Source organism: Macrotis lagotis, chromosome 1 (genome assembly GCF_037893015.1).
Source record: "Macrotis lagotis isolate mMagLag1 chromosome 1, bilby.v1.9.chrom.fasta, whole genome shotgun sequence".
Taxonomy (NCBI): domain Eukaryota; kingdom Metazoa; phylum Chordata; class Mammalia; order Peramelemorphia; family Peramelidae; genus Macrotis; species Macrotis lagotis.
The window spans coordinates 310,082,817-310,109,709 of NC_133658.1; the positions used below are offsets into that span (position 1 = coordinate 310,082,817).

The window sequence follows — 26,893 nt, forward strand, 5'->3', positions numbered from 1 at the left end:
ATATGAGTTATCAATATCTTCTTCCCATGTAGGAATACAAGCAGTTCAATATCATTAAGTTAGTTAGTTCTTCTCATCCACCCCCTCTATGGTTCCTCAGATTCCTGTGCTTGATGATCAAACTTTCTGTTTCAGTAGGGAAGTTTGAAAGTCCCCTGTTTCAATGAAAGTCCATTTTTTCCCCTGAAAGAGGATGTTCAGTTTTGCTGGGTAGTTGATTCTCGGTTGTAAACCAAGATCTTTTGCCTTCTGGAATATCATATTCCAATCCCTACGAGCCCTTAATTAATGTAGATGCTGCCAGATCCTGTGTAATCCTGAGTATGGAACCTCAGTAGTTAAATTTTTTGTTTCTGGCAGCTTTTAGAATTTTCTCTTTGATTTGGGAGTTTTGGAATTCCTGGAAGTTTTTCTTTTGGGATCCCAGGGCAATTTTGCATCATCATCATCATCATCATCATCATCATCATCATCATCATTATTATTATTATTATTTAGGTTTTTGCAAGGCAAATGGGGTTAAGTGGCTTGCCCAAGGCCACACAGCTAGGTGATTATTAAGTGTCTGAGGCCGGATTTGAATCCAGGTACTCCTGACTCCAGGGCTGGTGCTTTTATCCACTATGCCACCTAGCCGCCCCTGTATTATTTCTTGAAAAATGAACGCTAGGCTCTTCTGATCTTGACTTTCAAGTAGCCCAATAATTTTTAATTTATTTCTTCTGGATCTGTTTTTGAGGTCGATTGTTTTTCCAATGAGATATTTCACATTTTCTTCTAATTTTTGACTTTTTTGGGAAGAGTTTTATTTCTTCCTGATTAGCTTCCTTTAGTTAAATTCTGCATTTGAAGGAGTTTAGGCCTAATGGAAAAAGCAAAACAAAAGGCAAAAGAAAAGAATGCCTTAAAAAAGCAGAATTGGTCAGCTGGAAAAGGAGATAAAGTTCTCTGAAGAAAATAACTCCTAGCATCCCTGAAACTTTGCCGAGCAATACCACTACTAAGTCTGCTTCCTAAGGCATCAAGGAAATGGAAAATAATTTTAAGCAGCAGAGGTCCAAAGAAGTTTTCAACAGTACACATTGTGGAGGATCTTCAGTGAAGGTCTGTCTCTCTGGGGGAAAGGGGGAAAAGTAAAGTCCGCAGTGCAGTCCAGTCCAGGTGCTGACAATTTTACAGCAGCATAGGACCCAGCAGCTAGATAGCAAGTCAGTATAGAGGGATCCAACCCAAAGTTTGAACCCTGGAAACACTGGGGCAAAAGACAGGATTGGGTTGTGAACAAACCCTCTGCATTGGCAAGTACATAAGGAGGAAACAAACCTCTGCAAAAGAAAGGCAAAAGCCTAGACTGTAAAGACAAGGTCTTGGTCAATGACAAATCAAGAATCAGACTCCAGCTCCAGCATAAAAAGCTTGAATCTATAATCTGTGTACCCCAGGATAGGAACTCAAACATTCAAGATGGGGAAAAAAACCTAAAAAAATGCTCACTATATGATTATTTGGGAGGGGAAAGTGATACAGTGAAAATTTAGGAGATGTAACAACAAAGGTCAGAGAACTAGTATAATGATGTCATTTATGTAGCTTTGAGATTTGCAAAATATTTTTACACACATTACCTCATTTTAACCTTACGATAATTCTTGAAATTGACATACTGTTGACATAAAATAAGAAATGGATAAAACAGATCAATACAGATTTTTAACATTTCAGGAGGATGTTGTTGAAACGTAATTAATAAAAACAATCTTAGAGTCTTGAAATCACTTTACCCAGCAAACAGTTCTATTTTCTTGTCATTGACTGTCTTAACCCTTCCCAAGGCCACCTGTTTAAAAATAAATTTTTTTTCATAGGATCATACTGGAAGATTATCAGTAGCAAATTTTAAAGAAAAACTTTGAGTAAGTCTAGGTAAGCAAACTCATACTGAGGGTATTCAAGGATTAAAGAATAGAAGAAAAATGTTGAATTATGAAAAAGAATGATAAAAAAGATGAGTTTTTTCTTTAAATGACTTTCATTCTTTCTACCACCTGCAAGCCATTCCTTGCAACAAAATATAAAGAAATAGTAAAATGGAAAGCCATTCAGCAAAACCAACCAGTAATATCAGTCGTGCTTGGCAGTATATGTATTTTTCCACATTCATACCCCTTCCTTTTTTTTTTCTTCATTTTCACCCCAACCCCCCAAGAAGGGAAGGAAGCAAATAACATTTCCATAACTCTTTTCTTGGGCCAAGCTCATCATAATAACATAGCTCTCAGTATCTTTTAGTTTACATAGCTATTTCTTATGTATTTTTCCTGCTGTAGCTCATTTGGTATAATTTCCTGTGTTATTATTGTCAGTAAAGATACTTATAATGAATTTCTTTATCACCAATGAATGACTTGAACCACATTTGTATTATTAATAGCACTTGCCCCTACCACAAAAAGGAGAAGAGAAAGCATTAAAGACAACAAAATGGGGAAAAGAAACTGGATTTTTATTAGCCCCCATCCATAAATGACAAAATATTAAGTACTTGATCTAGGTTCCTTTTTTCCTATCCAAATTTTTTTAGTTGAATCCATATACACATTTATTCTGTAGCAGACCACATCTTTAGACACACAATTGACTGAAAAGAGAATAGAAGATCTCACGAGAATTTATTTGACTTTATTGGATGATAGTAGGCAAAGACATGCAGGTGGATGGACACATTTGTGATGGCTCAGCGGCTTGCTTGGTCCATCAGTACATAAATATGGACAGTGCACTTGAATTGGAAGATGAGGAGGCCTAGTCAGATTGCCTTTTTATAATGACTTTTTTTATTCTCAAATTTATGTTGAGGATTTCTTATTTTTTAAAGTGTCAATTAACAAGCATTTTATTAAGTGCCAGGCAGTGTTCTAGGTCTTGGGTATATAAAGGCAAAAAATAAAAAAAAGTTTCTGTCCTCCAGATGCTTATTTTCTTTTGAGAAAGAATATGCATGCACACATAAACTGATTTTGGGGGTAAAGGGGTTGATATCAGATGGGCTGGGGATGGAATGGTAAAAGGCACTAGAAGCTGGAGCTAGAGTTTGACCTGAGCAATGAAGGAAACTAGGAATTCTGAGAGGTCTGAAGGAGATACATTCCAGGTGTAAGGGACAAGCAGAACAAAGGTAAAGAGTCAGTAGATGGAGTACAGTGTATGGGGACTGGACTGTAGTATTTAGTAAATGGATTAGTGCATGTTGAAAAGGTAGGTTGGGGGGGGTTATATTATGAAGTTATTTATATTTGTTCCTGGAATAACTAGATAATAACTCCAGCCACAGGAGTTGACTGAGGAGACGAATGTCGGACTAAATTTGTGTAGTTTGGCAGCTCTGTGAGAAGGATGGATTGAAGAGGGGAGAAACTTTAGGATTTTGTAAATTTATGTCATTTTCATTCTTAATTTTACTCTACCTCAGAGACCCATGTTCTATAAGAAAGAATAAATTTGAGAGGGAACAAAAAAATAGTTCCAACAAAACTAATCCACACAAATTGAGTCTAACAATACATGCAATGCTCCAAAAGGTTTCCTCCTCTTAGAAGGAGGAAAAGGATTATTAGTTTCTCATTTCTTCTTTAGCTCTTGGTGTCTTTGGCTTTTTCAGTTTACGTTGTTGTAGTTCTTTTCCTTATTCATCAATTCATGTCTCTCCCATATATACTTGAAATTTTCACATTTCTTATGTACATAGTAGTATACACGTATGTACATGTACACATATAGCATTTGTCCATTACATGTTCACGTAGCATCATTTATTTAACCATTCCTCCATTAATTAGAATCAACTGCTATTTTTGCCTGCTATCATAAAATATCACTGTAAGTAGTTTGGATTATATGGAACCTTCCTAGAAAGGAAAACTGTTTGACTTCTTGAGGCTCATTTTTTTAAATACTTGTATTATTTTACAATGATGATTAATGGTTGTGAGTCATGAAATAGAAGTTTCAGGAGAATTAAAGTTGAGGGTCATCCAAAGGGTAATGAAGAAGCATGGGCAAGAATAGGCTGTACCATTATTTCTCTTGTGCTTTGTCAAGATGTAAGAAATACATGCAGACATGGGTCTGACATTTTGTGAGACCAAACACTGGACAGCCCAAATGCCCCATTGTTACCCATGAAGAGGAAGACACATAACTAATACACAAAGTAAATAAATGCAAAGTAAGCACTAGTATACAGCTATAAAACTGGGATCAATCAAACAAGCCAGCATATATGGTACCTAATTTTTGAATAATATTGGACTACTGGGTAAAAACTGGCATCAGAAATGCAGCTATAAAATGGAGGTATAGAGATAAACTGCCAAAGCCTGATTTCCTAAATCTTTTCTATTTTATTAACAAAACAAAAAGGGTGCCTAGCCACTCCTAACCCTTCAAGTCACTGAAAGTAATGAAACATTTTTTGAATTTGAACTTTTTTTTTAGTTTTTTGCAAGGCAAACGGGGTTAAGTGGCTTGCCGAAGGCCACACAGCTAGGTAATTATTAAGTGTCTGAGACCAGATTTGAACCCGGGTACTCTTGACTCCAGGGCTGGTGCTTTATCTACTACGTCACTTAGCCGCCCTTTAATTTGAACTTTTTTAATGTACAGAAGGAAGCACAGACAAGATCATATTAAAAGTAATACATTGCATTTTTCCCCCTACAAAAGCAAGTGGTATGAAATGGAAATTCACAGTTTAATCAAACAGAATCTTTTGTATTATTCTGTGTGCAGATACTTTTTTTAAAAAAAGAAGAAAAAAGAATGATGCCCTTAAGATAAATGTCATCAACTGATGTTTAATTTGTATAATTTTTTTTGGAGGGTGATAGTGATCTCTATACCTGCCCCCCTGAAGCAGTTCTGGATCTTCTCTAACTGGGGTTTTGGACTAAGAAATGTGCTGAGAATAATTGACATAGATTTTGCTGCTCCTTATATGAAGTCTTTTGTTGGTGCATGGGAGCCCAAAGTCTAGAAATGAGAATAAAGGCAAATGTGCCAACTGGAATCTAACAATTGCTAAGAAGAGAGTAAAGGAGCTGCATCAATTTAAAAGGAGAAAAAAACTTCCACTCTCTGTAACTTTCTGTCTTACTAAACCTATACTCCAAAGAAACAAAAGAGGGAAAAGGATTCTATATACCCCCCTCCCAAAATAAAATTATGGCTGCTTTTTATAATAACAAAAAAATTGGAAATTAAGGGAGCCCATGGGGGGAATGGTTGAACAAATTATAGTATACAGATGTAATGGAATAAAAGATGACAAAAGAGATAGTTTCAGAGAAATCTGTTAAGACATGTATGATACTGAGTAAAGTGAGAACAGGAAACAATTTATACAATAACAACATTTTAATAATAAACAACTGTGAAAGACTCAAGAATTACGCAGTGATTAACCATGATTCCCAGAGCACCAATGATGAAACTTGCTAGTCACCTGAAAGATGATGAACTCAGATGCAAATTGATACATAATTTTTAAAACATAGCATTGGAATTTATTTTTCTTGACTACACTTATTTGTCACAGTTTTCTTATTTGAAAGGGCCAGAGTGTGTAGGAAAGAAAATAAATGCTGAGTGAGGGGCAAGTGTTTCTTTGTCTTTTAATTGTTAGACTCTGGAACTGACAGTGAAGAGGAAGTACTTCTTGGGGGAGACCCCTCAAAGGCCCAGAATCTCATTTTTTTAAGGTACATATACATTTTAATAACAAGACTTGTCATACTTTTCTATATCCACCAAAAAGGGGGGGGAGAGATGTTTTAATGTAATATTCTATTACACAAGGATTTTAATGCCACATAGCAGGATCCTGACTTACCAAATAAGTTAAAGAAATCTAGTATGCTCATTGAAACTAATCAAGATCAATCTTTTATTTACTTCTCAATACTAATGGGAGTCTGATATGATTTGTCTGATGCTAATTTCTTTTAACTAATTTTTATCCTGGACCCTTACTTTGATGGTTTTTAAAATTCTATCCACATGGCTTCTCCCTTAGATAGTATAAGTTGCATTCTGTCCATCACTTCTCATCTCTTTAATTTCTTGTTTGTTCATATCTTGCCATAGTTTGGGGAAGAAAGGGCCTATCTTTTTAATTTTAATTAAATTTAACTTTTTAAAATAATGAAATAATGTGGAATGACTTTCAAAATACTCAACACAACATAGGAAATTAGTTATAGTAGCTACATGTGAGGCATTTTGATTAACTGTAAAGAAAAATAAAGTTAACAGATGAGGTATTATGAACAGAAAAGTAAAAAAGGCATCTCTTTTAAGGACTAAAGCAGTTTTCAAATGTGATATTGTTTGAACAGCTTTCAAATGTGTGATATTGCTTGAACAGCTCAAAAGGCCCTTTTTGGGAGGCACTGTGGTAGAGTGGAAAGAGCCCTGGCCCAAGAGAAGAGGGGACCTGAATTCAAATACTCTCTATGTGATCTTGGACAAGTTACAAGTTCTTGGGTCCCGTTTTCTAATTTGTAAAATGAAAGGATGGATAATTTTATACTGAGATAATATGTGATTATTGCCTGAGATAATTTTTATTCTGTCTGTGATCTATTTATTATAGTTCCTGAAATTTGTTTTAAATTAACTTTAGTCTGAATTATATATATTGTTTTATAGAGTAAAAAAATAAGACTTGACTGTGACTTCTGGAAAATAGAATGAAATAGAATGAAAATGGACTATTTTCAGTTGTAACAGTATGAAATTGAGCAAATGAAGATTTAAGAAATTAGGTGAATGACTTGGCATTAATTTAGTTTTAGTTTATAGTTGTTAATTTGCTTTTTTGTTTGCCATTGAAATTTTTTAAAAACTGCCATGATTTCTTATTTTTGCTGTCTCTGGTTACTCTGGTAGTTTGTTTAATTAATGTAAATAACATTGATGATAAAGTTAATTTCAACTTTGAGTAAAAGTTCAGTTGTGTTCTGGATAGTGAAAAACTACTGTAGTAAAGTCACCAATCTCTTTTTCTGAGAAAAGTTTTTGTTTTAGTAGGCAGTTGGGATTAAGTGATTTGCCCAGGTATAGCCAGTATCTTTCTGGATTTGAACTGAATCCTTCTGACTGCAGGATGAGTGCTCTATCCACTGCACCACCTGGCTGCCCCTGATTAGATAGCTTTTAGATTTTTTTTTGTGACACCTATTTTAATTTAGCAAATTTTGGATAGTTAGGCATTCTGACAGAAAATTCTTTTAATTTTGAGTGAAAATAATTTGAGATTTCAGAGTGAAATAATCAGATTGCATGATTAATTTTATTGGATATTTATATTTATATTTGTAAAGTGAATAATCAGGAAACTCACTATGTTGTTTTGTTCACAACTCATTTTTAAAAAATTTCAGATGTATGTTAATTTAATGTTAGTCATACAGTGCTTTCACTCAATAAAATTGTTCAGGGAGTTTTGTTTTTACAACGAACTATGATTTCATTCATAAGTGTGGGAATTCCTTTTACCAGTGCGAGTGACTTTTTAATAAGTTTTAATAAGTTTATTGCTGAAAGTTGCTTCTGAGATTAATTGATCTAATATCAGTTGTGGGGAATGGACTCAGGTCTGTAGGGGTTTGTGTCCCATGCCAGTTTCTTCTCTCCTTCAACTCCTAATAAAACAACAATCCAAAACCATAAAATGGAGAGTTGTAGAGAAGATCAGTTAATTCATATCCCTTATTTTATAGATGGAGTAGCTAGGTAGTACAGTGGGTAGAGTACTAGGTTGGGAGAGAAGATTCATCTTCCTGAGTCCAAATCTAGCTTCAGACATTAGCTTTCTGGTCTTGGCTTAGTCACTTAACTGTTTCTCTCAGTTTCCTCAGCTGTTAAATGACCTGAAGAAGGAAATGGTAAATTACTCTTGGTACTTTGCTAAGAATTCCAAATGGGACCAGGAAGAGTTGGCCGTCATTGAAAATGACTGAACAGCAGCTTTACAGATGAAGAAACTGAGGGCCAGAATGGGGAAGTGACTTGACTTAATAAATTGGTTTTTTTTTATTTAAAAAAATTACTTATTTAAGGCAGTGGGGGGTTAAGAGTGACTTGCCCAAGGTCACACAGCTAAGCAATTATTAAGTATCTGAGACTGGATTTTAATTCAGATCCTCCTCATTTCAGGGATGGCACTCTACCACTGTGCCACCTAGCAGCACCTTATATAGTGCTTTTAAGGTTCAAGTGTTTTACAAATATTATCTCATTTTATCCTTATGACAACTGTGAGATGTGTCATACTCATTTTATAGATAAGGAGGGTGTTGGTGTTAGATCCAAACTCAGGGCCATTCTAAGGTCCCACCTGTGCCAGGTAGGGAAAATAGATAGCAAGATTTGAACCTTAGGTGAAGTATAAAAATTCAGAGCAAGATTTTTCATTTTTAACTCTTTTTTGGAGAGATGTCCTCATTCTATTTTAGAATGTTTAATGTTTAATGTTTTTGTCTTCAAATATAGTAATATTGTTTCATTGTCCTTTTTTAGTCATTCAGACTTTTGATATTACATCCAAAAATAGAGGATATGAAATTGGACCAGTAGTTTAACATTTTAGGAAGATAATACAGGAACAAGGTTTTTCTTTGAGGCTATTTTCCTTTACAAATCCTATTTACTTCAGGAGATGAACTTTTTAGTAAAGCTTAGATTTTTGTTACAAATTGCTCTGCCTTTGTGTCAAATAAATGCAGTTAAAATCCAAAGTGGGTTAAGCCAACTTCTAAGGATCTAAGGATGCTAAAGGTCACCCTGTTTTGTCCTTACCCCCAACTGAACCTGAACCCCGCTCTTGTGAATGTCGGTGTACGCTTGCCCTTAGGGCGGGCCGGATTTTCAGTGCCACCCAGACCCAGTCTGGCCTGTTCGCCGGCAGGACTGCCGCGGCTCGCGGAGACTTCACTTGCTGTAGCTTTGACTGGGCGGGGCAGAAGCTGGGGAGAGGTCCTGTGGCGCCGCCCACTCCTCACGTGATGCTGCAGGCCGAGGCTTGGGGCAGCGGGGGTTGGGCGCGCGCCCTTCTTTGTTTCTCCTTCCCCATTGGCTGTGAGGCTTGGTTGGGTGGAGCGCTAGCCTAGGTGGGGAACCAGGCCGGCGCCCTTGCTCTTCTTGCGTGCAAAAGGCTTTTACTTAAGCTGGGCTAGAGACCTCTGTGATTGTGATAACTTGGTTTTTTTTGGGGAGGAGGAGAGATTGATCGTGAAATAGGGATACTCAGTAATCTTTTTAAGGGGTGTTTTTTATGACAAAACTAGGGAAAGCGAAAAGAAACTTCCAAGCCAAACATGTCCCAGTGTTCGGAGAGGCAGCGCTGGAAGCCCCGTCTGTACTGTGTAGGAGACTCCTGCAAATGCCAGTGAAGTGCCAACTCAGTATAAGCGTTTTGAGAAAGGAAAGTCGTCACTTCTCCGCTTGTGCAGCAGGTGTCCCATTTCGGGAGATGAGATTCATGAAGAATGATGAGTACCCTTCTTATCTCTTGAGAAAACTGACCCTTTCCGGGGATTGACTCTTCGATGTCTGGTTACTGGAGGTTTCCAGGAGGTGCCTCTGTTATGGGTTATTTCCTTTTCTGTGGGGAAGGGGGATGAACTCTTTGTATTCTCATGACGGGGAAACCTCTTAATTTTTTATATTCCTGGAAGGGGGTTTTGCTTACATGTCTGCCAGCATCTTCGAGAAGAAAGAGAAAAGGTATTCAACTTTGACTTGTTTTTATTTTAAAGGAAAGATTTTTTCTTTGAAACTATTAAAAGTCTATCGATCTATTTGCTACTTTATTTCTAGTTTTTTTAAAGTAAAAAAACATTCTTTAGACTTTTCCTTGTGTAGTGTAATGGAAATCAGAATAACCATCTTCCTTACTCTCCCTTCAAATACTACTTCCACTTAGTCTAGCTTTAGGTATATGAGTTGTAATGTATGGCATGCCACTTCACAGTTTCCCCAAGTTTACCTATCTCCTGGGAAAAATGAGTTCTTTACAAATGGTGTATGTCTAACAAGTTTGAATCTCTTGTGCATGGGTGGTGGTCTATTGCCCGTTTATTGTGAGGCATCTGGCTGTGTATTTTGCCCCTTTTGTGGCTGTGGTAAAATATTCCCAGGCTGATATTTTGCATATATGTTTATTTTGTCTTTCAGTTTAGATGCAGACCTGAACATGTATGGAACCAATGTTAGTAGTTTAAAGAAATACTGTTATGTTTTCACTTTACCATAAGAATTAAAATTTTATGTGCTTCATTTTCTTAGTTAAAAAAATCCATGGAATATAATTTTGATAGATTATATTGAAATCATAGGTTTTGGCTTTGATCTTGTGTTAAATGTTTAATTGAATTGTTATGAGGAAAAATTAACTTTTTTCACTTAGTGTCTGCCCTATGTGGAATTTATGGAACAGCAACATTAAGTACTACAGAAACCCTGTCTGTGATAAGGCATTTATACTAAATACAAATTAACTACCTTTTGATAATGAAACAAAGTTTAATAATTATATTTAGTTTTTTTATATGGCAGGTGATGAATTGATACAGTGCATAAAATCTACTTTTCATTCTGTTACTGTCCACCTGAGCACTTCCTATTTCTTCTTTAGGGGTTTTTTTTTTGCAAGGCACATGGGGTTAAGTGGCTTGCCCAAGGCCACACAGCTAGGTAATTATTAAGTGTCTGAGACCGGATTTGAACTCCAGGGCCGGTGCTCTATCCACTTCTCCACCTAGCAGCCCCTTCCTATTTCTTCTTAAGGCACACACATGCTTCTTATAGGCTAGGGTTAGTATGCTAATCCATTGTATGGTATGATATCTGACACAAGATTGCTGTATATAAGGATACAAATCTTATACAGTAGAAAATGATAGTTATAGTAGAAACCCTTTATGTTCCTGGTATTTGTGACAAAACTAAAAACTAAAAACTGTTAGAACAAGTTGTTTAGCATGGGTAGTTTTACATTTATGTAGTAATAAATTCCATAGGATTTTGTTTTACTTTCAATATTTTACCTTTGTTTCGACTCTCAAAATTGACTTGTGCACATTTAGCTAGAGGACCATGCTCTAATATTAGATTTGTGTGTTATGCTAAGAGGACTTACCAACTGATATTATATTGCAGTGGAGTGGGTTTTTGACTGGTAGAAAAAGAGGCTTGTTTATGCCTTTGTTACAGTTCATGGCCTCTTGGCTTCCCTCTCCACCATTGCCAGATCCACACACACAGAACAGTGGCAGGAATCATTCAGTGTTAGTGATAATAGGTGGTTAATGTTTTGAAGACCACAATCTTAAGTGAACTTTAGGGTTTAATGAATGTTTTGCCTAACATTCACTTCAGAGCCTATTAATAAACCTCTGTTTCTGTCCCTTCTTCTTTTTCCAACTCCTCTTTTTTCTCATCTCCCCCTTTGCTTTTCCTTTCCTTTAATTGGTCATAACATGAAATGAAGACTTTTTAAAAACTGCTGTTTGAATATAATTTTATGTTCTCAGCTCTTAAAATAAAAACAAGATGAGTTAATTTTTCCTAGAAATATATAAAATTTAAATCAGTTTTAAGAACCTTTTTCTCTTGGTTATTGGCCTTTAGTTCAGCATTAGGGTATCTGTTATGTGATATAACTTAGAGAGAATACTTACTGTCTTCTCACATTAAACAAGGGCTAGTTAAGTATGTTTCCTAGGAGCACTTGGTAATCTATTGGCTATTTCCCAGTAGTAACTCTGGTAACTCTGGCTTTTTGTGACTAAATCAGTTCATGGAGAAGGTATGGACATGGTGGACTTTTCCTGAAGGAGTGTATAGTAATGTTTATTTCTCTGAAACAGCCTTAATTTCTTTAGAGTCTTTGCTAGAGTCCTTTGCTAAGGACCATAATAATTCAAAAAACCTAAAGACCAATCTAATTGAAACTCTTTTATAGATGACAAAATTGAGGACCAGAAGTTTACATAGGAATAGGCAGTGTTGAGACAAAAAAAGGAATAGGCAGTGTTGAGACAAAAAGGTAAGAGTTAGGGGATATTTATGTATGTATTTGAACATTTGTCTTTCAAGTTTTTTATTTTTTAGGTTTTTGCAAGGCAAATGGGGTTAAGTGGCTTGCCCAAGGCCACACAGCTAGGTAATTATTAAGTGTCTGAGACTGGATTTGAACCCAGGTACTCCTGACTACAGGGCTGGTGCTTTATACACTGCACCACCTAGCCACCCCTTCAAGTTATATTTTCTAAAAAATATTTATTTTTAACATTCTTTACATTTTGATTTCTAATTTCTTTCCCTTTAACCCCCCTTCCTAGTGTGTGGGTCAGAAATGTGATATCACATATATGTGAAGTCATGCAAAACATTTCCACATTAGCCATGTGGCAACAACATAAAGCAAGAATATAAAAGAATGGAAAAAATTATACTTCATATACATTCATACTTAGTGTTTTCTCTGGAAGTGGATAGCAGTTTTCATTGTAAGTCCTTTGGAACTGTTTTGGATCGTTGTATTGATCAGAAAAGCTAAATCATTCACAGTTGATCATCATATCCTGTTGCTACCATGTACATTGTTTTCCTGCTTCACTTAGCATGAGTTCATATAAGTCTTCCCAGGTTTTATGAACACACTTAAAGCACAATATTAGTTTCAGCATCTCCTCAATTTGCAATTCTTTGCCTCCACAGAAAGAGCTATAGTAAATATTTTTTTATGTATAGGTCTGTTTCTTTTTCTCTTATCTCTTTGGAAGACTTGTTCAGCTATTTCTAATGTCCTTGGAGGTGATTTTTACAGTATTTGTCATCTAGTGGAACTGTATACTGAAGAACCCAGTTAAAACACACACATATACACACAACCCGACATTAATTCAGAGCAATATATGGTTACATTTCTTAATCTAAAAGAATTTTAATTATGAAACACTAGAACACATTCAGATAAAACCAGTTATTTTTTTATTTAACAAGGCAATGGAGTTAAGTGGCTTGCCCAAGGCCACACAACTAGGCAATTAAGTGTCTGAGGTCAGTTTTGAACTCAGCTCTTCCTGACTCCAGGGCTGGTGCTCTATCCACTGCTCCACCTGGTTGCCCCCTATGTTATTTTTAAAATGTTTAACTTTTTCTTTGTTTACAAAAGAGGCTTCAGTTCTTGGGGGTAGGCTGGAATATATGTAAACAAAAAACATGAATCAGCAAAATATAAAGAAGCAAATGGGTAGGCGTTGATTTAGGATTATAAAATCTTAACACAAATAACTGGGTGGTTTTTCTAAAACTTTTTTTTTAGTCATTTTGGAGTGTATAATGAATTTTAATTAAAAATAGTTGACTTCTTAGGTTTTTTTCTTTATTGCAAGGCAATGGGGTTAATTAAATGACTTGTTGGAGTTCACAGAGCTAGGTAATTATTAAGTGTCTGAGATTGGATTTGTACTCAGGTCCTCCTGACTCCAGGACTCTATTCACTGTTCTACCTAGCTGCCCCTAGTTGCCTTCTTAGAATTGACTTTTATTTCTTTATAATCATCTCTCGTGTTATTCCCAAACTTTTCAAAAGCTTTGTGAAAAAACTTGGGATTTTTAATATGTACAGGGAGCTTATTCATTTTAAGAGGAGGGGGAACTGGGGAACCCATTGTTAATTCTTCTGTATGGTGATTTTTTTTTTCTTCATTCTCTTGCAGAAATGAGCCGCCAGACTGCTACAGCCCTCCCTACTGGTACTTCCAAGTGTACACCATCCCAGAGGGTGCCTGCATTGACTGGCACAACAGCATCGAACAATGACTTGGCTAGTCTGTTTGAGTGTCCCGTCTGCTTTGACTATGTGTTACCCCCTATTCTTCAGTGTCAGAGTGGTCATCTTGTTTGTAGCAACTGTCGTCCAAAGCTCACATGTTGTCCAACTTGCCGAGGCCCATTGGGGTCCATTCGCAACTTGGCTATGGAGAAAGTGGCCAATTCAGTACTATTCCCTTGTAAATATGCCTCTTCTGGATGTGAGATAACTTTGCCACACACAGAAAAAGCAGACCACGAAGAGCTGTGTGAGTTTAGGCCTTATTCGTGTCCCTGTCCTGGTGCTTCGTGCAAATGGCAAGGTTCTTTGGATGCTGTAATGCCACATTTGATGCATCAGCATAAGTCTATTACAACACTACAGGGAGAAGATATAGTTTTTCTTGCTACAGACATTAATCTTCCTGGTGCTGTTGACTGGGTTATGATGCAGTCTTGTTTTGGCTTTCACTTCATGTTAGTCTTAGAGAAACAGGAAAAATATGATGGCCACCAGCAGTTCTTCGCAATTGTACAGCTGATAGGAACACGTAAACAAGCTGAAAATTTTGCTTATCGACTTGAGCTAAATGGTCATAGACGGCGATTGACTTGGGAAGCTACTCCTCGATCTATTCATGAGGGAATTGCAACAGCTATTATGAATAGTGACTGTCTAGTTTTTGACACCAGCATTGCACAGCTTTTTGCAGAAAATGGCAATTTAGGCATCAATGTGACTATTTCCATGTGTTGAAATGGCAATCAAACATTTTCAGGCCAGTGTTTAAATTTTTTGCATCATTTAATTTCACAGAAGATAGGGTAACCATCTTTGACTGCCAAATTATAAACTCTTTTGGTAGGTGGAAGCTAGACATAATGAAGGTAAATAAAAGGAAAGGCTGTTAAATGCAGGAAGCAGTTGCATGTAATAACACTAATATATTTAAAAATAAGTCAACAGTAAACCACTGAAAATATATATACACCCAAAATGGGCATCTTTTGTATTAAGAAAGTTGATCCTGCAAGAAATGTTGTAAAATAATTCTAAACTTGTATTTGTAGATTGATTGTACTGTTGAAGAGAATACTGTTTTTTGTGTTTTTTTATTTGACTGACAAGCCATGTTGAGCAGTCTCTTGACTGCTGCTTTTTCCCCCTTTGTAAGTCACTACATAGTATTGCTGCTGTTTGTGTATATTTTTTGTGTATTGGCTAATTTTTATTAACTTCTAGTTTTTCATTAAATTTGACTTTCTTTTCTGTAATTCAGGTTTTTCTCACTTTTTTGTACCTTTTAAAAGTTAATTACAGGTGTCTTATCTTTTTGATATGCATAATTGTTTATGGTATATACATATGTATGTTTGAATTTTTCTTTTCCCCCACAGTAATCAGTTTGTTAGAAATATTGTTTTTAATTCAACTGTTGTGAAGATCTGAACAGTAGCAAGAGCTACTGTTCGTATTGGAAGAATTGGTCAAGAGAATCTCTTAAAGGAAATGTAGATTTAAAAAAATTTACTATCCACAGATCAGTTTTTTTAAGAGAGTTAGGGAAAAATTCTGATTAAAAATGTTAAAGATCAGACTTTTCTCTTTACCCTTTCCACTCCCCCCTCCAAAGAATTTAGGGAAAAAATCAGACATTTTGTTCAAAAATTGTTCTTAGTTTTGGGGGGAAACAGGCATTGTCATACAGTATTTGTAACTAAAAGTAAATCATTTCTTTAAAAAGGCAGTCTGGGGGGAAAAGATGTTTTTGGTCTTTTATAATTGTCATTAAAAATATCTGGCAAACTAAAATCTCTTGTGTGTTTTGCTTTAGTGTAGTTTCTAGTGTTACTGTATCCCAAGGTGTTATCTTCCTTTTTGTCCCTTCTTATTTTCAGCCCTCTTTTTGAAGGGCTCTAGCAATACACAGTAAGAAGATAGTTTTTGATTGTATGGCTATATAACTCAGTTATTTAGGAACCTGTTAGGTTTCTTACTTATTCTTCCTGCAACTGCCTACTTTTGCTTAAATTCACTTCTTCCTGGTAATTCTACTGGGATGATTAAGGGAAAAGAGAATACTTCCCCCCAGCATCCCATTAATAATGTGGCATTGTAGTTAGTTACAAATTGATGCAAATAATGACTCTGAGAAGTACACTGAAGGATCCTGAGGTACCTTCAGAATGTTCATTGTGGCTTGTCAATGTGTTCTAATTCTTTGAACATCAGTATTTATGTATTGTATATACATAAACTACTAACTAGAGCAGTCATTTCCAGCCAGACAACAAGTTTGAATTTCTTTTCCCCTAAAGTTGCTTAGGAGAAACTGAATAAAATGAAATTTTGGAGGGTTTACTTGAATTTCATTTTGTGCTAGTAGAGCTAAGAAGGATCATAGCTAGATTGCTTAGAAGTGTGATTGCTATTTTGCTCTGAGATAATAAAGGAGGTTGACTGTATATTTAAAATCTGTTGGCTCAACTTGGTGTAATGGACCTATGTCACAAGAAAAGCAGTTTTGTTACCAGTTCATTTACATTCCCATTTAGAGCAATGTAGTCTTGCACATAATTACGCACACACTGCGCTTCTGATTTTATTTGTGTAGAGAGAGCCCCATAAGGAATTGCTTATCAATGAAGATCACCAACTTTAAGTGAGACACAGCCAGAGATTAAGACTTGAACCCAAGTCTTCATGATTCCAGGGCTGATTCTTCATCTCTTATGCTCCTTAGCTGTCATTGCCCCCAAATTTATATATTATATTTGTGGTATCTTAAAATCTAGACTTAATTAGCTTATTTCCTAATGACTTTATAAAATGTACTTCTTGAAGTTCTTAAATTTATCATGCTGATAATGGTATCCTTAATATTCCCCTGGGTTGATTTTTAAATCTTGCTAGTACCAGAAGAGGAGAAGAATTACATGTTTTCATGCTGTTATATATCTTTATTCACTATTGGTTATATTAATATATTTTGCCCTAATGTTAATCACATAATTTACTGTAGTCACCAAGCATTTTCATATCCATAATCTCATTGGATTAATGACCCTATATTATGAGGTAGAGAAAGGATTATATCCATTCAAAAGATGTGCCTACAGAAGGCCAGAGAGTTAAGGGTATTTGCCCAATGGCACTTGCTACTTAAACCAAGCTTTATTAACAAATTAAAATTATGATTAGGAAATCTTTGTCAGTAGTGCTTTTGCTTGAGAGCTAGGCTGTTTATCTCTATTAGTGACTGCAACATGTTTCATATATATGTTTTATGTGTGTGTGTGTGTATATATATACATATACACACACACACAAGTATATATGTATATATGTTTATGTACATACAGACTCTTAACACCCAGACTTGCTATGTTTGTTGCATTTATAGCAGTTTTGTTCAGTTGTTTTAAGCAAGTCAATGGACTATAGTAAATTGTTTCTATTTCTGTTGCTTCCCTCATTTTTAGTGGGTCCTGTGCTGCTGAAAATTAGCTTGACAGCAGTGAGAAAATAGATTGTGGTAGATCACTAAGAAAGTGACACAGCGGGTATTATCAGTACTAGCTTTCTTCTCACATGTATTTCTTTGCTTGGATAAAGTGCTTCTAGGGGTAAGAGAAGAACCTCTTGACTCCATCCAGTATACTGACTGTGTGCTGCTAAAAGAAATGGAATGCAGACCAACAGTATGAGAAACGAAGCAGCTAAATGACAGCAGCAGCTTCATTATCCTGTACACTTAAATTTGTACCAGATAAATTAAAAATTTTTTTTTTATATCTTGAGAGTGTTGGGACTACCTTTTGCTTTCTGTGAAAGGAACTTGCCTTTTTTGATTATAATGAAAACTTACAGGTTTTGTTTTTTAATGCATTAAAATCCCATTTCTGTTAAAGATGAAATCTTGTTTAATTTTTGGTTATGAAATTCTGGCTCTAAGATGTGTTGCTTATAACCTTTGAATTGAATAAAATGAAAGTAATTTAATGAAATAGCTTAGCAGTAGAGAGGAGCATAAGTTTGGCAGGGATTTAATAATTTTTATGTATTGCATAGGTAGATACCAGGCTATGAATTTTTATTATAGTCGGTCTATTTAGAGAGTGGCAATTCTTATTATTTTTTAAGTCTTTTACAAGGCAGATGGGGTTAAGTGACTTGCCCAGGGCCACACAGTAGGTAATTATTACGTGTCTGAGGTCAGATTTGAACTGGGGTACTCCTGATTCCAGGGTCTGTACTCTATCCACTATGCCACCTAGCCACCCCCAGAATGGCAATTCTTAAGACTATAGAGAACTCATTTGTTTAGAGAAGAAAGAGGATAAGTTAAAAAGTGAGTTGCTGGGAATGTGACTAGCTTAATGCTATGAACTTATAAAATTGTATGTGAGCATATACACATACTTGGATGTGTGTGTACGTTTGTGTGTGCATCTGCTTCCTATGATTTCATCCAAGAATATGATCTAATGGAAAGTCACTTGCCTTCAGTTTGGCAAACATGACTTGAACTCAGGATTCATGGCCAACTTGTAAGTGGAGTCAAATTCAAATAGAAACAGGTGGCACTGGACTATATATAAGGATCCTTATTTACAGTATATTGACTTAAAACCTAGATAGTATCTGGTTTTCTAATTATTTTATTAAATGTTTCCCAAATACATTTTAATTTGGTTTGAGTCACACTGATATGGTGGGCTATGTGTTTGACACCCGTATTTCAAAAAGTAGTAACAATGTAGTAGTAATGATGTAGTAATAATCTCTCTTTTAAAAGAACATGTAATTCTATTAAGCGCTACATACTCAAAATAGGTAATTAAAATTACTTTGTTTTTTTGGTAGATTAGGGCTAAAAACATGGATGTTTCTAGAAAGAACATAAGCATTGGTATCAGCACCCCAATACGGGGGGGGGGACAAAAAAGTGTGCCTTATTTCTGTACTTTTGAGTTCATCTGTTAGATGGTAAGTAGCACAATTCCTCATAAGAATGAACTTTCAGTTTTACCAAGTTATTATATAAATTGTTCTGACTCTGCTCACTTCACTTAATAATACAAGTTTAAATTTCTTATAACAGTAGTGTTCCTTCACACTCATATGTCATAAATTGTTTAGTCATTCTCCCAGCAGATGGGCATCCCCTTGGTTTCCAATTTGGAGCAAAGATTCTCAAGTTGTGAATTACTATGGGGAAAAAATGGCATCTTTATTTTCATTTAATTTTATTTTATAATACTTAGGTATTTAAAAACATTCTGAGAAAGGCATATAGGTCCAGTGGGATAGATCCCTGACACAAAAGAAAACAGTTTAAAGAAAACAGTGAAAGAAATTAGATTTAATTGTGGAAGCTTAAGTAACAGATGAAGTGACTCTGGCTAGAGAGCTTGGCCTGGAGCCAGGAATGGCAGAGTTCAACTATAACTAGATACTTAATAGCCCAGTCAGATTTGACTAAAAAAAAAGCACAACCACAAAGTAACAATACTTAAGACTAAATTGTCACATTCTGGTATCAATTACAGGTTGGTAAAACACTTGTCAGTAAAGTGGGACCAACAGTTTGCATATTGCCTGAATAATGAAGTAACTTTTGAAACCCCAAAATAAATGCTAGGAAGAGCATAATTGCTTAAAATACTGAGATTCATTTTCTAGTATCAGGTTCAATGGCATTAGTGATCTCCTTTTGGGCTGTGGGAAGACATGTCTAATAACAATTGACTTTTTAGTTTTATGCTCAAAATATGTAATTTAAAAATATAAATCCTGAGGTAACCAGGTGGCATAGTAGATAGAGCACTAGCCTTGGAGTCAGCGGGACCTGAGTTCTAAGTGTGGCCTCAGACACTTAAATTACCTAGTTGTGTTGACCTTGGGCAAGTCACTGCCAGTATGTTCCAAATAAAGCATTTTCTAGATAACTAAAGCTTATGCTGAGTCAAACTTTTAAATAATTTCATTGTAGTCTTTTTTAAGCTTTTTGCAAGGCAAATGGAGTTTTAAGTGGCTTGCCCAAGCCACACAGCTAGGTTAATTATTAAGTGTCTGAGACTGGATTTGAACCCAGGTACTCCTGACTCCAGGGCCGGTGCTTTATCCACTGTGCCACCTAGCCGCCCCTATTTCATTGTAGTTTTATTAAAATCTACCCAACTATGACTTTTGGCCATTTTTTTTCCCTTTCTAATAAATTTTTAGTTATTTCAGTTTAGCAGAATTCTGCTAAGGTCTGTCTTCTGTATTTTATAAAAGACTGGGATTATAAATTACAAAAGGTGTTTAAAAGATGCTTGCATGGAGTTTGCCATGTTCCTAACCTAAAAGTTTTAAGTGGTTATATTTATTAGGATTCTTTTAGCCATTAGCTTCCACTTGGGTCAAGTCAAAACTTTAGTTTTGACATCCTTTGATATTCAAGGGTTCTGAAAGGCCAAGATCTTTGGAGTTCACTAATGGGCTGATACCAGCTGATGAAGCTCCCTAATCCTACCTAGTTATGGGGAGATGCTCTGGGGTTGGCTGAGTCTTGGCTGTGTGAGCTTGAGGCTAAGAATCTCAACTTCTGTCTTGGTTCTCTCAGCTGTAAAGTGGGAATCCCATGAACTACGTGGCACAGAAGAGGTGTTTAACAAAGAATTTTTTTCTTTGTAACAGCAGCAGAGTGTACTTGGCCTTGAGTAACTGATTTTGTGGTGCTTGACAAATTGTTCATACAAATTGTTCTAAAATGAAAATTCAAGTTGGATGGAATCTTAATTTTACACATGAGGAAACTGGAACCCTTAGAAGTGGCAGTATGGTTCCAAATTACTGTCTAGGACTCTAGTGACTGAAAATTAAGTGATCATCATTGCTTGAGTAGGAACCATCCAAGAATTCATTTGCAGTTCTCAAATAATTGCTGTCTCTCTTCCTTCCCACCCCCTTCCCCAGAAATCATTAGTAAATTCCTTTATCATTGCCATAGTTTTCTCATTTCTCTCCTGTAATAATTGCCTTTTCTAGGAAATGTTCATGTAAGCACAATGTCTTTAACTTGAGTCCAGGAATATACTATTGGACTTCTTTCCCTAAGTCACAGGAACTTTGAATTTTGGTCTTGATGTATTCTACACAATACGAGAGGATGACAGTATATCTTTGGTTAGACAACCTAATTGTTTTCTCTTAATGTTTTCATTTTTACAAGCCACAAAAGTTTTTAGTAAGTGCTAAATAAGTGCTTGCTAAGGACAAAGGTAGATGGTACAGGCTGCGTAAACATTCCTTTGTGGTTTTTTTTTATATTGTGGGTGAGACAAGGCTGATGTAATAGGATGGCAATGGAGTTGGTAAAGTTCAGGCATTGGTTTGTAGAATGTAAATTTAACAGTGATTATGTGCTGCTGAGTGCTTTTTCGTAAGGGGAAAATAAAGAGGGAAGAGTGTATAAATGTACACCAGTGTTACCTGCTTCTGTAGTTTGCTGTACCAATTCATCATTCTCACAACCAGGGTTAAAGAGCCTGTACTCTTGAAACTTGTAGGACAAAATATCTCAATCACCTTAGTCTATGGGGATCATAATTTTTTTCCCCTAAGGCAATGGGGTTAAGTGGCTTGCCCAAGGCCACACAGCTAGGTAATTATTAAGTGTCTGAGCCCGGATTTGAACCCAGGTACTCCTGACTCTAGGGCTGGTGCTCTATCCACTGTGCCACCTAGCTACTCCAGGATCATAATTTCTTACAGCAATTCTGTCCCAAAAGAGCTTCCAGCATATGGACTGTCCCAGAGCAATTTGCTGCAAGAATGATGGGGGGGGGGGGGAGAGATGGAAAGATGCCTAAAACAAACCCAGAATATGAAAACAAAATTTATCAACCAGCAAAGCCTTTATGTAAAATAATTACCTACAACATCAGTTGGAACTCCTAGAAGAAATGTGCGAGGTAAAACGGCTATAAGTGAAATAAGAGTGATAGAAGAAAGAATGAGAGTGAGCTGTGGAGGAAGGATTTGGAAAAAGGAATTAATGGCTTTGCATATTTAGTATGAAACACCCAAGTAACAAACCAAAAAATTAGAATCTACCAAATGAAAATTAATGACTCAATGTGAAAACAAACAGAAGAAATTGTAGGCCTTATATCAAAACCAACCAGAAAATAGGTTAGAGAAAGATAATATAAGAATCATTGTTCTCCCTGGAAGCCATAACCAACAAGAGCTGTATTCTCATGAATTTAAAAAAAAATCGTGAAAGAAAATCTGCTTTCTCGTTTAAAACAAGGATGCCCAAGGGGCGGCTAGATGGCACAGTGGATAAAGCACCGGCCCTGAAGTCAGGAGTACCTGGGTTCAAATCCGGTCTCAGACACTTAATAATTACCTAGCTGTGTGGCTTGGGCAAGCCACTTAACCCCATTTGCCTTGCAAAAACCTAAAAAAAACAAAAATAGGGCTGTCCAACCTTTAACAAGTTTTTATTGAAACAGACAATATATTTTGATTTGCCATTTTAGTGAGAATTCTGCCATATCTGCCACTTTAGTAAATCCATAGGCAGCTGCATAAAATCGCACTGCAGGCCCCTGGAGCTGCATTTTGAACAGCTCTTGCTTAAAAAGCAGAAGGCAAGGTGAAAATAAAAAATAAATGAGAAACTCTAAAATTAAAAGAACAAAAAAAAATCAGAGCTTTCTGGGTTAAAGAAAAAAAAAGTCTACAAGCTTCCAGAGTTAAAAGTACTCAATGTTAAAGATGCTGCAAAATAAAACAGGTAGCGAGGCTTTTAAGTTTTTTTGCTAGGCAATGGGGTTAAGTGCTCAAGGCCACATGGCTAGGTAATTATTAAGTCTCTGAGGCTACATTTGAACTCGGGTCCTCTTGACTCTGGAGCTAGTGCTCTATCCACTGTACCACCTAGCTACTCCCTGGAAGTGAGGCTTCTTAAAGAGCCAAGAAGATGGAATGATATACCAGAAGACAAAAGAGCTTACAAAGACCATGAATAAATTACCAGCAAAATGGAGTATGATTCTACAGGGGGGAGAAGACCCTTAATGAAACAGAGGACTTCCATACAATGATTGAAACTGAAGTAGAGTAAAAACTTCGAAATGCCAACATGTGAGAAAGAGAAACAAAAACCTGTATGCAAGTGAGTGTTTGGGGAAAAAACTTTTTAAGAATGAGGTATCATTCCTTTTATTGGGGGAGTGGGGATACAAGCAACTTCTGACAACTGATGACAGCAGGGGTCAGGGTCAAAAAAGATGGATTGTATTTTTTTCAATGTTCTGATCTTAAAAGGAGGAAAAGGGAAAAAAGATAGCTCAGTCCTAGTGCTTCTTTTTTAGTGTATATCAGAGATAGAAGTGGGGCAAATATTACTTGAACATCATTTCAAACTAATGAAGAATAAAGTGACTAGTATTAGAAATTATGCCGTAAGATCATTCAAAAAATTTTTTGTAAAAAAAAAGTTCACTTATCAACACTGATCAGAGGCCTGGTGATCTGGAATGCTCTTTTTAACCTCCTGATAAGAGAGAGGTGATGGACTAGATGTACAGGATGAGACATTTTATAGGATTTGACCAATGTGGCAACATTTTGCTTGAGTATGTATATCTAAGTGGGTTCTTCCATTTTCTCCCTCGCTACTCACAGTCCTCTTTAGGGAAGGGAGAGTAGATAGTTGTTAACCAAATAAATAAAGTAAAATAAAATAAAAAAATTACTTTTAAAAATCCTAAAAAAGCACAGGGTGATGAACCAAGCATTTGAAAATATATGGAATATTTCTTTCACAAAATCTTTTCCTGTAATTATAATAACACTTAGATGAAACATTTTTAAAATGTAGTATACAAGTAGTTAACCAATTAGAAACCCTAAGTGAACTTTGTAATTTGATCTGTAAGTAGTGGGGTCTTGAATTTACTATTCATTACTTTGAAATAACTATTTTGGGGAATCATTAACTTTGGCTTGAATCCTTACCCTTATTTATACTAGGTTCACTAAAGCCTAGAAGCGGACATCAATTGGATAAAAGGGGATTTGAACTTGTGATTTCATTGATTGAGAGAGCTCTACTACTTCTACAACCTTGTCTTAGAAAGTTTCCTAGAACACTGAAAATGTGGTTAAATGACTCTCCCAGGGTCCTGTGGCCTAGATTGTTGTATCAGAGGTCTTTTGCAGGACCCTTGATAGCTGTCTGATGCTCAATTCACTAGATGTTTTTTTTTAAAGGTTTTTACAAGGAAATGGAGTTCAGTGGCTTGCCCAAAGCCACACAGCTAGGTAATTATTAAGTGTCTGAGGCCAGATTTGAACTCAGGTACTCGTGACTCCAGGGCCAGTGCTCTATCCACTGTGCCACCTAGCCACCGCACTAAATGGTTTTTGAAAAAACATTAAAATTGCAAGTAAAATTCTTTATTTTAATAAATCTATATTACAATAAAGTCTGGTAGAGATTAATATTACTTTATTAAATAGGTTATTTGCTTTCAGGTTAATGAATACAATCACACCTCATTAATTAATGAACAGATCATATTTAATTACAATAGTAGTGACCAGTCAATCAGCAAGTAAAGTGGTATATCCCCAGAAAGTGATTAGAAAGTTTAATTTTGTTACTTCATTCCTGTCTTTAAATTTTAAAAACTTGGAAGTTTTGTTTAAAGCTTGCTATTTATGAGACCAAGCCTAGTTTTGACAGAAAAACCTCCATCAAAAGCTGCATTCAGAACTTCATCAAGGCAGGTTGCTGTGATAAAAGTCAAATCCTGGCGCACATTGCTTGGAATCTCTTCAAGATCTTTTTCATTTCTCTGTGGAATGATGATTCGTTTCAGTCCAGCTCTGTGTGCAGCTAGGACTTTATCTTTAATTCCACCTACCTAATATATTGGAGAAACAGAAAGCTATAATAATAGTTAAATAAGTTTTCCTTATCAATGGAATTATATCTGACTTCATGGAAATTAGTTATTATTTTGGAATATTCAGTTATATAGGAGAAACAGTATATGGGGAAACCATTTTGGGAAAAAATTAAAAAATCAAACAGTATAAAAATGGAATTACTCCACACAATAATTTAAGTGATCTCACAAAATAGGTTTCAGAAGTGAAAATTATTCTTATTTTATTGTCTTAAGTTGTATGTCACAGCAAGAGAAACTAGGGCAGAGGAAAGGAAGGGGGGGTGAATGAAGTAAACCGAAAAGAAAAACCTTAAGTCGTGAAGATTGTAATTTAAACACTGTATAAAATTATGTGGTTTTAAAATTATACACTGAATAAGGGATTAGTTATATAATTTTATGGTATTTGTAGCAAATTTCATATAAATTTTAGTAAAAAGTGATGCTTAAATTTTAAAAGATGTCAATTCATATGATGGCTATATAATGTATATTTACAAAGACAGAAATGTGTTTTTGGATGACACTGATTCGAGATTTTAATGAAATAAGTTTTATATATACATATATGGAAATATATAATAAAAATTTTTAAAAAAAATAAAAAATATTTTATTAAGTAGTGACTATGTGTATGGCTGAAGAGGATCAATGATACCAGAAAGGTAATGTGAAATTGAATTTATATTCAAGTCATAAGTGAGGCTGTCAAAGTCACCAGCCTCACTCTGTCCTAGAGCTTCTGGATCCAATCAAGAAACATCAAGAGAACTGGAGATGGCCCTGAATGAGGCAGAAGACCATTTGTATTTAAAGACATTATACAGCCATCATATGTGAGTGAAGGTCAATGTTGGCAATTTGAATTAAATAAGAGAATTCATGTTTGTTCAGCTAAAATGTAAAACATTCAAAAACTTTTAAAAATATTATTTTGGATTTATAAAGTTGAAAAATAACCAGAAACATTAAAGGCCCCTAATTTGAAGAAGGTGTAGCTATAAAAAAGGGATATTTGTTTTTTTAGTTCTTAGACAAATTTAGATGGAAGGTAAAAGGAAAAGCTCCTCCACAAGTAGAGCTATCCACAAATAAGCTGGATGGCAACTAATCTGTGATGCTACTGGAGAAGGGATTCTTCTCAGATACTAGTTGGACTAATAGCCAATTCTGATGTTATGTGAATACTAGTGAATTTATTTTTATATTCCCAAGATTTGTTATTTAATATCATTTCCAGTTTTAGATCACTTTTAATTTAACTTCAAATGAAGACTCAGAGAGGTAATTTGCTTATTGTCACAATACATGAAAAGCTGGGTTTCTGAGCTTGAGTATTTGGAATTCTATGATGTAACTAACCCTAGAGAGTAAACCAAACCAAGCAGGATCAGAATCCCCCAATTCCACTCAAATTCTCCGTATGAGGCTGTAAAGAGTCATTATATGATGATATCATGATGTCAAATGATAATTGGAATAAAGAATCAAAAGATTTCATATTTAATAATTACAGCTTCTAGCTGTGTAACATGTATTTATCTGATGTGCTTATATTTAATAGGCAAATGGGAGGATCTAATTTGGAAAGGTGAGTACTCAAAAAGATTTAAAACTCAGCTAAAAACAAAGGTGTTTGCGTGAAGATGGAACAACAATATTTAAGTAAATAAAAGAAAAACATTCTCCTAAACAACTTACCTTTATGGGAAGAAGTAATTAGGAAATAACAATAATTTATCCCAAGTCTGCCCAAATGGTTTGGTTTATGTGGGGGAAAAACTTGTGTTTAATCACCATTCCTACCTGTTCCACTCCTAATCCTGGAAACACAATCACTTGGTGGTAGCCTGGTGATCCTCCCCAAATCTTCCAGACTTCCCGCTTTCTTTTCACTGATTCCTCAGATTTACCCTTCCCCTCAGGATCACATAGACACTTTTGCCTTCCCTTTATCTTTGTTCTATCAATAACAATTTTTTCTTCATTTGAGACCCCTTCCTTTCTTTAAACACTCAATACTGTATCTACCTGTGGCTATCTATTTCACTACCATGTT

At 35.6% G+C, this 26,893-nt stretch overlaps 2 protein-coding genes across 5 annotated transcripts in view; one reads left to right on the forward strand and one right to left on the reverse strand.

Moving 5' to 3' along the window:
* Nucleotides 1-25,261, forward strand: part of SIAH1 (siah E3 ubiquitin protein ligase 1) — a 64,558-nt gene extending 39,297 nt beyond the window's left edge. The window contains exons 2-3 of one of the 4 annotated variants that reach the window (XM_074211402.1): nucleotides 12,023-12,106; nucleotides 13,785-25,261. In XM_074211402.1, coding sequence (XP_074067503.1) covers nucleotides 13,787-14,635 — 849 coding nt within the window. In that variant the 5' untranslated portion in view covers nucleotides 12,023-12,106; nucleotides 13,785-13,786 and the 3' untranslated portion in view covers nucleotides 14,636-25,261. Of the gene's footprint in view, nucleotides 1-9,192; nucleotides 9,784-9,812; nucleotides 12,107-13,784 lie in introns of those variants that run through there. The other 3 variants (XM_074211399.1, XM_074211401.1, XM_074211400.1) reach the window with 3 other exon arrangements.
* LONP2 (lon peptidase 2, peroxisomal) overlaps nucleotides 24,368-26,893 on the reverse strand; it is a 133,615-nt gene continuing 131,089 nt past the window's right edge. The window contains exon 15 of the mRNA XM_074211398.1: nucleotides 24,368-24,807. Coding sequence (XP_074067499.1) covers nucleotides 24,586-24,807 — 222 coding nt within the window. The 3' untranslated portion in view covers nucleotides 24,368-24,585. The remainder of the gene's footprint in view (nucleotides 24,808-26,893) is intronic.